The sequence below is a fragment of the Arachis ipaensis genome, chromosome B10, assembly GCF_059453495.1.
Source record: "Arachis ipaensis isolate K30076 ecotype BB chromosome B10, ASM5945349v1, whole genome shotgun sequence".
In the NCBI taxonomy this organism is placed as follows: Eukaryota; Viridiplantae; Streptophyta; class Magnoliopsida; order Fabales; family Fabaceae; genus Arachis; species Arachis ipaensis.
In genome coordinates, this window is record NC_142435.1 from 10542156 (window position 1) to 10555075 (window position 12920).

The 12920-nt window shown below is 25.9% G+C and overlaps 1 protein-coding gene across 1 annotated transcript; it reads right to left on the bottom strand.

Annotated features, from left to right (window-relative positions):
* Positions 1–5479: 5479 nt before the first annotated feature.
* LOC148579132 (uncharacterized) lies at positions 5480–6061 on the bottom strand. Its single transcript, XM_088488774.1, has one exon. The coding sequence runs from the start codon at positions 6059–6061 to the stop codon at positions 5480–5482; it is 582 nt and encodes a 193-aa protein (XP_088344900.1).
* Between the last annotated feature and the right edge of the window lie 6859 nt (positions 6062–12920).

The window sequence follows — 12920 nt, forward strand, 5'->3', positions numbered from 1 at the left end:
CCAATAGAGTGAATGTTAGTTGTTGCTAAACCTTAAGTCCTTAACTATACGAACGAAAAAACTTTTACATATGTATGTTATATATATATGTGGCTAAACATTTTTTCTTTTTTTTTTTTTTTTTTTTACAAAGCCAACCAATTTATTAGCTAATATATGTAATATATATACTTTTCTCTGTTTTTACTTTTTATCATATGTTTAAAGGTTGACTAAATGTTGACACAAAAACTATCCATCTTCTAATAATATTTTTAATTATAAAAAAATATTAAAAAATTATTATAATTTATTATTTTTATAATTATTTTTAGTTATCAATCTAATTCTTTCAGTTTAATAATTTCATAATATATATTATTTTATATTTTTAAATATTAATAACAAAAATTAATAAATTCTAAAGTATTTAATTATATGTTCTAAACTTCTTATGAATATATATTTATATGAAAAACCTTCGTGATAAAGTAATAAAATAATATTTTAATTATTTTTTAATTTAATATTTGAATTTATCACTTAAATAATTAAAATTTATGAATAATTAAATTATTACTTTATTTTTTGGTAATGTTAGAAAGACAAAAATAAGTGACTAAAATTTATTTTATTTAATAATTATTAATTGTTATAATAATTAATAAATACTAAATAAAATAAATTTTGATTAATTTTGGTTAAAAATTTTTTATTACCAAATACTTTCATTATTTTTTTACTAATTTCATCATTTTAAAAGAGTTTGATACAGAAGATACAAAAATAATGACTATAATAATTATGTATTAAGCATCTATTCGAAGGTGACATGTAAGAGATTTCTAATTGGTCTATAATCTATTAAAAGACTTTTTTATATGCGTGATTTTACTCATTTTTAGGTTTAATTTAAAGACTTAACCTTTCTCTTAATGAAAATAAACCTAATTTCAACATTTTTTATATATAATTAAATAGAGAAATAAAATTAACTTAAGTTGATTAAGTGATCAGCTCACTCGTTCATTTAAATAAAGTATTAATAATTTGAATTTTATTTTGTATATGCAATAATCTATTGATAACAAGACATGTAAATGAAATTTATATCCGTAACAAATTTGTTATTGACTTATTAGACAAGGAGACCATAAAAATATAGAAAAATAAAAAAATAACCAATTTATGTCTATGATTGTTGGCTCAAAACGAATAGTTATTGTAAGATTTAGAATATAAATATCCTTATATTTTGTGAATATATAAGGTGTCATTATGGAATTTCATTTTCTGATATTATGGCCAAAATAAACTCTCACTTCCATCATCTTTTCCAACGTTATGTTTTAGTATCTTTTTGTGATTGATCCCCACACAAAAAAATAGAGTATCTTAAAATAAGAAAAATTTTGTTTCGATGGAACCTTTTTTTTTTTTTATCAAAGATTGGCTCTTGATACATGGTTAGCTAGGGCATTCAATTTTTTTTATTCTCTTTAAAAAATATAATCATACGCCTTTATTTAAATTTAAGAATTATAAATTCAAAAAATTAGGCTTTTAGCAATTATCAAATCTTTGAAAATAATTGCTGCAATGTATCACATAAATTTTTGAAATTAAAAAATAAAAATTTTTTTATTTTTTTTTCAAGTAAATTCTTTTTTTTTTCGGAGCAATCTTAATAAATTGTCTTTGTTTTGAAAGTTGTGTTACCCTTTTGAATTCAATACCAACGGGTATCATTCCCCCCAAAAACAACTTTTTTTTCCAGACCTTTCAACCAATCGATACGATCTCGAAAAGCAGCTTTTGCTAAAACTCTAATAGTTTCTTGAAAACTCTTTAGATATGAAACTTTGGGTATTTAAAAGATATGTTGTTAGATTGTAAGTGTGAAGATTATAATGGATTAAATCCACGTTCGAAAAAGCAAAGAGAAAAGATGAATTTATAAGATGAGAACTCGTTAATTCGATATTGTAATATGACATCTTCTCATCTTATATTATTTCACTTGATTTCTCCTTGTAGTCAAGAATTTTCTATGACGAATCAACTTAAAAAATGTTTTTGATCATCTTTATACTGTCTATTTTTTCTTAGTTATTTGAAGAAGTAACATTCAGTTGTCCTACTGGGATGTTTTCAACATCTTGGGTGACATTTTAGGCACTTCCAATTTGAAGTTTAATTACTCGATTAGATTAGCCATTAACATTATCGATGTGTCAATATAAATAAATGACATTGATCTGCGGGAAAAGTGTCACCTTCAAAGTGGGTAGTCAACACCATAGGCATGGCTTGTATTTGTATAGCTACTATGGACTTGGCATAGTGTCCAAAATAAAAGTGGACCAGCATGTTCAGATAAAGTTATGTCCCATAAAAGCAACGATTACAAAATTCTATATATAGTAAAGGAAATTAAACCCTTCACACTTCACAGATTGAATTACAAGAAACACTCCATTAAATTGCTATGTCTCTGTGTTGTGCTTCAAAGAATATAATGAAGTTCACAAGGAGCAAGAAAAGAGAGATGAAGAAGCAAGAAGGGAAGTTGAATCAACACATGTGTGAACCCTTTAGATCGTTCAGAAGGAGATGCAGAAAGATGGTGAAGGAGCATAGGACACGGTTCTATATCCTCCGCCGCTGCGTCACCATGCTTGTTTGCTGGACAGAGTAGTAGACTAGTGCACCCTTGCCTTCACACCAAAAATCTATATGCATCATCTCTCACTATATATAAACTAATCATCAATTCCCAAGCTAAGTAGTCATATATATATGTGTGATCTTTTTTATATTGTACTCATCTCTTTCTTTATAATAGATTCAACTAACATACATTACTCTAATAATTAATGGCATAAGAAAAAATATATGGAACCAAGAGATCATCAGTCAAAAAATAAACAACTTAACTAATTTATAATTATATTTAATTAATTTTATTTATTTTTAATTTATAATATTTGATATTAATTACTTTTCATCTCAAATTAAAATTCTGAATGGTACGTTAGAGAAATAGAGGCGGGGATCACAGAACTTTTAACAATTTCGATTCTTAGTATATAAAAAAATTTATAAAATATATAAAAAAATATCTATTTAGTATAAAAAAGAAACATTCTGATACTTAGTAGAAGAAATATCATAATGCCTAGCATAAGCACCATCCACGTAGAGATTTTGGATTCATCCAGTACCCTTTTAGTTTCCTAGTATTGTTGATGGGATAATATTCGAATTTTTTTAAATAAAATAAAAATTATTATTTTTAAAAATAAATTAAAACATGATTAAATATCAAAATCAACTTTTTTTAGGGATAATTCCGGTGGACTTCATTCGATTATATCACCTAAGTCAAAATAATCATTTTTTAAGTATCTACTTAAAAAAGTAATCTAAACCCATAAAATATGATTGGATAATGTGTGACACTTTTTATATTATGAATGCATCAAATTTATGTTATTTTTTTTATATTGTATTGTATTTATATTAGTTGGTAAAACTTTTATAAAAATATTATACAAACACTAAAAATCATTGATCATATATTGATCATATATTTATGTGTATATATATGCATGTGTTGTATTTTTTAATATATATTTTATATTTTAGTATGTACTTTATAAAAATGACTACTTCTTTATATACAAAAATAATTTTTTGTGTTTAGCAAATTATATTTACAAAAATTTGTTCAATTTAACTAATTAATTATTAATACAATTGACCAACTTTAAAACTGTACCGAAAAAATATAAAATAATACATATATATGGATTAATATATGGTGGTTAATTTTGTATAATCACATGATCTTTTTTATAAAATTTTTATTATTAAAAACTAATATAAATACAAACTAATTTAGGTTGATTAAGTGGTTAGTTCAATTGATCATTCAAACAAATGATGAGAGTTTAAATTTTGTCTTGCGTATACAACAACACATTAACTAACGACAAATTCTTAAATAAAAATGAATTTCATATTTAATGGTTTTTAATATAGTTTTTATTCGCAATATGGTTGCATTTGTTTCGATTGAGGGATTAAAATTCAGTATTGTATTTAGTAATTAACACTAAAACTAAAATTTTAATCTCTTTAGTACTTCTAGAAAGTAAAAACATAAAAAAACTGAAATTTTTAAAAATGAATACTAAAATTTTTATAACATTTTTTTAGAAATATTTTTATTTAATTTTTTAAATTTTAAATTTATCCTTTAATATTCATATTTATCTTACACTACACATAATATTAAAATATAATTTATGTATTTTACACTAAATATAATATCTCTTTATTTCTGTCTTTTAATATGCTCTTCCAAGCACAACATTTAGGGTTTCATTAGTTTTAAATAATAAGCTGACGTTTATCTTTTCTCTCTTATTTAATTGTGAGAAAGGAATGGAATACTACTGTACACGATTTAATGTTAGACTCCAATTAAATCCAATTAAATTTTTTCTGTTTGTTGACTTAGACCATCTCTAATAGAGAATTTATCTCAATTTTTATTTATGGTCCATCTGTCATAAAAAATAATTTCATATCAACTTTTGTATTATAAATAGTAAATAGGAACTCAAAGCATTTCTCTTTTCTATTAGGAAAAAATAACTTTAATCCCTATTGTAGTATCACTTAATTAATTAATTAAAGTAATTAAAGTTAATGTAGTTATTATTTTTTTAATAATATTATTTAAATTTATAAATTAAAAAATAATTTACTATTAAAAAATATTAATATTAAAAAAATAATATAACAATAATACACAATATATAATTTAAGATTACACTAATTTGTAAAATTGTTTAATATAAAGAAAAATATAAGTAAGCTCTATAGTTAACGACAAGCATTGTGAAATTGTCATATGTGTTCAATCAAGTCCTCTTTCAACTGTCTATGCTGCTGTCTATTTCGAAGTTGGGTATTTCTTTGGAGAAATTGATGATATGGTGCAAAATCTTCCTCTCCCAGCTGAGGTTGTGATAAGCCGTTTTCGACACTGTCATACTCTAAGCCTTGAGCAAAGTTTCCTACATAAGTGTCTCTTTCATCCTCAACAATCCTATTATGATACAAGTTCTCATTATATTTGCAAGCTTCTTCTTTTGCTAAAAGCGCGCTGGACCACGTATAATTGCAAAGCGTGCTTGCAACACTCTGAATGCTCGCTCCACATCTTTTCTTTGCCATTCTTGATATTGTGCAAATAACTTGTGTTTCTCTCCTTGTGACTTTGAGATTGATTTGACAAATGTAGTATATTCAGGATAAATACCATCTGCTAGTAAACGATCTAACACATTGATATCGTTATTTGAACCAAAAACTCCAAAGAATGCATGCCATATCCAAAGGTCTGAAGATGCTACAACCTTAGTACTATGGTTGCAACCCCATGATAACCACTCATGTACATACCTTTTCACGCCTTTGGACAATTTTTTCATTGCCAATGCATGCAGTCAATGCTATCTAACATGCCAGGAAAGCAACGACCCTCCGCCATTTGTAGCAGGCGTCGTACATCATTTGAATTTAGTTTTCGCAAGTATTCATCATCGAACACTGAAATGACACATTCAATAAATTTTTTCAAGCATTCAATTATAGTGCTCTCGCCTATGCGCACATAATCATCAACAGCATCAGCTGCAACGCCATATGCTAACATCCATATCACAGTAGTGCATTTTTGGAGTGGTGACAAGCCTCTTCTTCCAGTTGCATCGACCCTCTGTTGGAAATACGAATAGACATTTGAGAGACTGTCTACTATCCGAAGGAACACATGTCTTCTCATTCGAAATCTCCGTCGAAAAATGTTAGCATTATACACCGACTCATCTGTAAAGTAATCTTGGAAAAGGCGATCGTGTCTTGTTTCTCGATCTCTGTTGATCCATCTACAGGGAGTTGGGATAGAGTTTCTATTGATATCTTCTTTTTCTAAATCATCGAATAAACACTCATCGATCCAATTATCCATGAGTGTCTTATCTCGATTCTCGCCGTCTTCTTTTACCATACAAAACCTCATTAAACATATCATCAAAATTTATAATCATATCTTGAAATATATTTTTTAGTATTCTTTTGAGATGAGAAACTAGAGCTCAATGGAGTTGTTGAATCATTGATTGTTGATATTAATAAGTGTGTCCGCAATAAGTGGCTACTTCTCAACTGCTAGTTTTGCAACGACTACTTTACGGCTAGTTTTTTCTTGTCTAAGTTTAAAACAGCTAGCTTTGCAATAGTCACTTTCATAAACAATAATGACACAATAATATTGACTAATTTGAAAAGTTACATCACAAATAAATAAAATAGACTACATCACATAAGACAATACACAATAAAAATAAAACATACTACTTAACTCTACGAATATAATGAACCATTAAATAAACCACTTATTGATTATTTTCTCACATGCAATCTCATGAATAGCTCGTCGTTTTTCACTCATTGTAGATGTGTTAGCATTAAGTATTTGTATATCCATTTCTCTTTTCCTTTTCTTAGCCATCCCTTTCCTTTGTATTTATTTTCATTTCTTTAATATATCTCTAAGTTTGTAATTCTTGTTCTTTCATCGCCGCTTGAATTTATAACTCCTTTTCTTTGATTGCCATAATCTTTGCTTTATGTTCCCTCTCCTCTTCTCTTTATTTTTCCCTATCCATTAGTTCCTTTTCTCTAATATTCTTAATATCTTCAATGAGAGATAGTTTCTTAACAGATTTCTTTTTACTAAGATCTTCAGACATTTGTGCTTTTTCCTTACTTTTTCTCTTGCTCTTCTTTGATCCTTGTGGGCGAACGGGAGAGTCCACACCAGTTTCGTCAGCCAACTGTATTTCTGGATTTAATGATGATAAGTATGCTCCAGTTGCACTAATCTTAGTTCTCTTTGAGCCTCCACTCTGTGTAGGTAGTTGTTTCTCCATTTTTCTCCAAACGAAACATATTCCAATGCCTTTCAAAAGTAAATTTTTACCATAATTTGTGGAATAAAGTTTATAGGCGAACTCCTATATCATCAACGTTCGAACCACTCCTTATGTTTTGACTAGCTTGATCGTTACAACCAGCAAATTGTGCAACTGCCTTGTTGATCTTATACCATCGTTTCTTACATGCAATTGCCCCCCTTTTCATGTCGGCGTTGAATTGTATACAATAGCTATGAATTCGACTCCAAAATGTTTCGTCCTTTTAGTCGGTACTAACTATAGGATCAGTTGAAACATTCAACCATGCACTGATCAATATCTCATCATCTTCTCAATGCCAGTGTTGAATATTATCTTGCCTACGATTTTCAATGTCATCATCATTGAGGTCGATAGCATCTATCCACGAGGGTTGGTAAAATCTGAATGTTGCGAATTTGAATTAGATTGTATCGGAGTTTGAAGGAATGGATTAGAAGAGCTACCAATACCAGATGAGTCAGGTCTCAATGCACTGAATTGAGTTGGAAACGGTAAGGATGTTGGAGTAACATTTTGGTGTTTCCAAATTTTGATTATGTAGTTGAAATATAGGATATTGATTATTATAAGGATCTTGAAAATTGAAATCAGGAACATTTTGCAGATTTGGATTTTAAAATGTATTTGGTAGTGTGAAATTTTGATTTTGAATCTGAGAGTTTGAAGTTTGAGACTATTGGATATTTGGAGTTTGAGAAAAATTTTGGAAGTAATTGAAAAAAGAGTTGAGTTGGTTTGAATCCATTTTCTCGAACAAAAAATAATATTAGTAGAACTTTAATTTCATAAACTTGAAAGAAGAAGAAGAAGAATAAAAGAAAGTGTGAGAATAGAAGTGTATATAAATAGCATATATAGAAGAATAAAATATTAATTTATCAATAATAGCGATAACATCGTAATAGTTAATTTTTAACGACTAATTTTGCAATAGGTAATTTTGTAACGTAGTTAGTATTTTTAAATTTTATAAATAAAAATAAACAGTTCAACTAAAAATTATTTTTAAAATTTGTAAAAATTAAATTTATTTTTTTTAAAACAAATTTAATTATAATTTAATATAATAATATACATCATATTTAATAACAATTTAATATAATTATTTAAGTAATTATAATTTAATATAACTATTTATTTTAAAGATAATTTATCACATGACAAATTACCATTAAATACCACAATTTTTTTTGAGGAGGAACTCCTTCTCCTCAAATTATGTGAAGAACTCAACTTGTCTCTTCTCCAACAATTAGAGGTTCATCATGTCAAAAAAAAAAAAAAATGAGTTAAAGACTTACCCGTTAGAGTTGTTCTTAGTGCTTTATACCAGTTCGAGAAAAAAATGTTTAATACATACTAACAATTAATTATTTTGTATTATATATATTTATAAAATGTAATTTTTATTTTTGATAATATAATTTTTTTTCACACAATCATCTAATTTTTAAATTCACCACTTAAAAATATCTAAACGTATAAATCTAATTAGATAACTGTTTAAATTATTTATATTATAAGTATATTAAAATTAAACCTGTAAAATATTACTTAGACGTAAAAAGAAAGTATTGAATTATATATATGATTGTGAAAATTAAATTAAATATCATATTATTAAATAACTTTTATTATTAGCATGTTTTTAGGTTAAAATATTTCGAGTGAATTAGATGTTCTAATATCTATTTTTTTTTTATATTTTTTGTAAGACCTTTGTTATGCTAGGACTTATCACTATACTGTTATTTTTTCATATTGTTACTGTTCTATTGGAATTGGAAGAAATTCTCAATCACCATCGAAATATATTATTTTTTATCATTACTTTTAGTTCTCAATTTAATTTCTTAAATTTAAAAATTCAATAACATATTTTTAATTTATACTTTAAATATTAATAACTAACTAATAATAAAAAATAATAAATTTTGATCACACTCTAACATTTCTCTTATAATTAATATGTCCTATTACATAGAAATAAATCTTATATAAATAGATATTAAAAATATATTAATTTCTAAAATGTTAATCTAGTCAAAACTTTTCGATAGTAAACTTCTACCACTTCACATAGAAAACTCGCAAAATATATTTCAGGCCAAAAATATTATTTGTACAAAAAATAATCATTAAATTAGTTATTATGAATTTATATATAAAATTATTAAGATTAATTATTTATTTTAAATATATATTTAATACAAATAATTAATTTAATAATTAAATTTTAATATTTTTTTTTGTATAAAAATAGGATTAAAGTTTAATTTTAATATATATTTAATATAGTTGATTTTATACCGATATCATTTGAAAGAACGTTATTTAGACTGCGTTTGTTTCTGAGAACAGGACAGGACAAGATATAAAGAATAGAGACACAAAATTTTGTTTTCTTATATTCTGTTTAGTGATAAACTAGAATAAATTATGAAAATTCAATTTATTCTTATTTTTTTCATTCAAAAAATTTGAGATGAAAGATATAATAATAAAAAATATAATTATAAAAAATTAACATGAATAATAAAAAAAAAAATGAAAAATAAGTTGTGTCCCGTTTCCGTGTCTTTCCTATCATGATAAACACAAAATACACTAATTCAGTATCTTTGGACATATTATCTCTGTCCATATATCTTCTGTAAAATACAATTTTGTGTCTCTTTGTCTCTATTTCAGTGTCTTGTTTTTGTAAACAAACGCAGCTTTATAGACTAAATTTTGTGTGACACTTGTGAATTGGGCCAGCTGATTTCATAGGTGCCCTATAAAAAATGACCTACTTTTTTAAAATGCTTTTATCAAATAAGCATTTTGAAGATTAATGTATTGTTAATAGTTATATAAATAAATTAAAAAAAAAATTATTACTACATTTTACCTACCAAAAGATGAAATGGTTCTGAAATTGTCATACTCGTTGAAGGCGATGCCATATCCGATGGCAATTCAAGATAAATATCTTGAGACCTTTTTTAACCTTTTTCCAGTCAATGCATGAATGTCTATTATTATATAGTTATATATTATTGCATGCAATAATGCAATAATAACCAGCAGAGATCAATCTGTATATACAGTATGGGATCTTCAAATAATAAATAATATATCTTCACTATGAGTAGATAATTTCACAGTTTATATTGTCTTATGTGCCTCAATTCTTAAGAAGGAAATGGAACTCACACAAGTCTTTAGGTTTGACTATTACTGTTGATGGTAGATATTCATAAACAAATTAAAACAATTATATATATTGTTATTAAATAAATTTTTATGTTTTCTCTTAGCATATAATATTTTCTTATATTATCCAATCAAACCTAAAATTGAAGTATACTATAAACAATTAATTTCCAATCTCAGTACATTAAAAAACAAAAACAAAAGAACAGAAACGTCATTTTCTGATATTTACATTTACCAGGCAAAGAGTATGCACTTTATTACTTTTAATGAATATTATAATCCTTCGTACAGTACAAGATCCTAGATTTAAGGTCAAATTGTCTCATTTCCTATCAGATATTTTAACACAATCATTGGTAATTATACGAAGAAAAATACAATGATCATTTATTTTCACTGCCTTTTCAAGTATGTAGTGGATAGGAAAATGGAAATTAAATAAGGAGTGTCTCTGGCCGTTTTTGTTTTTGGTAAATGAGTATCTCTGGACTCTGGCGTAGCCTTTGGCTAAAGTCCAAAAAATAAAAATGTTTGTGTTCTTTCACCAAAAAACATGTTTGGGTTCTTAGTGTCCAAAAACAAGTTTGGGTTCTTCTGCGATTCTCTCAAAAAATGTATAAATTATTCGGGTTTTTATATGCAAAAAAAAAGTTGGGACAAAAAAAAATTTTGACTTATGCTTTAAGGACCAAAATCATACTTAATCCCCTATGTTTATTAGATATTTAGAATTATAAAGATTTTAGTATTTTTTAAAAATATATAATCTGTTCTTAAGCGAGGACAGGGTAGAAATTTATGACAGCCTTAATAGGCGGTTGGCAGGGCCGGCGTGCCTGTTTGCCATCCCTAAGGTAGCGTTTGGTGGAGAGACAAAGACGGAAAGACTGAGACTGAGAGACAGGGATTGAAATAAATTTCAGTATTCTATTTGGTGCAAAATGGGAGACAGGAATTGAAACAAGAATGAAACTCTAATTTAATTTGCACAAAAGGTAAAATTGGAATTAATTAATTGAAATGAAAGTATTTTAGATATAAAATGTTATTAAAGTTTCAGTCTCCATCTCTAAAAATTTCAGCCCCCTGTGTCCCTACTTTTTGGAGATACTGAAATACTGAAATTTTAGAGATAGAGACAGAAATTTTAGTACCAGTCTCTAAACTAACAAACACAATATTGAGTCTCACTCTCTCAGTCTCTGTCTTAGTACCTCAAAACAAACGCTACCTAAGTGTTGAGCTACTAAACTAAAGGAATTAAATTAATAGTTTAAAATAAAAAAATAATAAAATTTGATTATCCTCTAACATTTCTTATATTTTAATTAGACACACAATTTGTTATTTATAAATATAAATATTTTAATGTTACATATTAGATTGAAAAAAATTTAAAAATTAGAATTTATTATTTTTTGTTAATATTTTTAGTTATTAGTCCAATACCTTTTGTCTAGTATCCAATAATGCATTTTTAGCTTACACTTCTTAACATTATAGCTAATTATTGCAAAAAATAATAAAAATTGGTGATTTTTTAGTATTTTTTATTAAATTTTATTAAATTAAACTAAAATAATAAAAAATATATTAAAAATTTAAATTTTATTGTTTTTGATCATTGATAATTAAAAATATAGAATAAAATATATTACTAAATTATTAGATAAAAAAATTAAACTAAAAAAAATTTAAATTAATGATTAGATAATAGTAAAAAACAATAAATATTTCTCTATCCTATAAAAAGGCGAGTTAGGAAACAAATAGTATTTGTCAAATACCGAGCCAGAGTAGGTTAGACTTTATAGTAGAACTTTTCAATACCACAAATAGAATTATAGAAGTGAAAACAAAGTGTGACGGATAATAAATTGGGATGAAATAAGTACCAAAATTTATCCCTACCTACTCCACATCTCTACTTTTTACTCTCACAAATTATATGTGCTACTCCTTTTACTGGGTATATATATATAGTGCTGGATAGTCGATAGGGACATAATTCAGTTTATTCAAACATTCGTTCTATCTTCAGTCTTCACAACCAAATGCCAACAGAAAAATAAACATCCATTTTGTTTTTTAGTTGGGTTGACCATTTTAAGGTTTACTCCTTTGAGTGTAATACAAGTAATTATCAATTAACATATTAAAATTGTCCTTCTTGACAATTATTAAACCCAAACTAAGGTTTATATTTATGGAAAGTTTTTAAGTATACTATTTCGGTATTTTAAAAAATTTAAATTGTTGATCTTAATTATATATTATATATAATTTTTATAATTAAAATCAACGATTAAAAATGACTGAATACACTTAAAAGTTTTTCTATATTCATGAGTTAAAAAATGGTTTATTTTAGGTTATTCTACTATTATTATTATTATCATAAAATCACGGGTGGTTACGCGTTCGTGATTCACTGATTTGGAAGCATTTGGTGTGGCAATAATTTTGCACATTTAAATTGTTACATCTTAACTCTATAATTCGTATACTTTCCAGATGTGGACATGTTGATGACTTCTTTTGGGAGTTCAAATCCTTTCCTAGAATCCTCTATTTGTGGGTGGTTTCTCTCTAATTTTTGTCATATTTGTTGTTAAATCAAGCGTTTATCATTTGAGTAAAAATTATAATTATATTTATAAAAGTGTATAATTTATATAAAGAAAA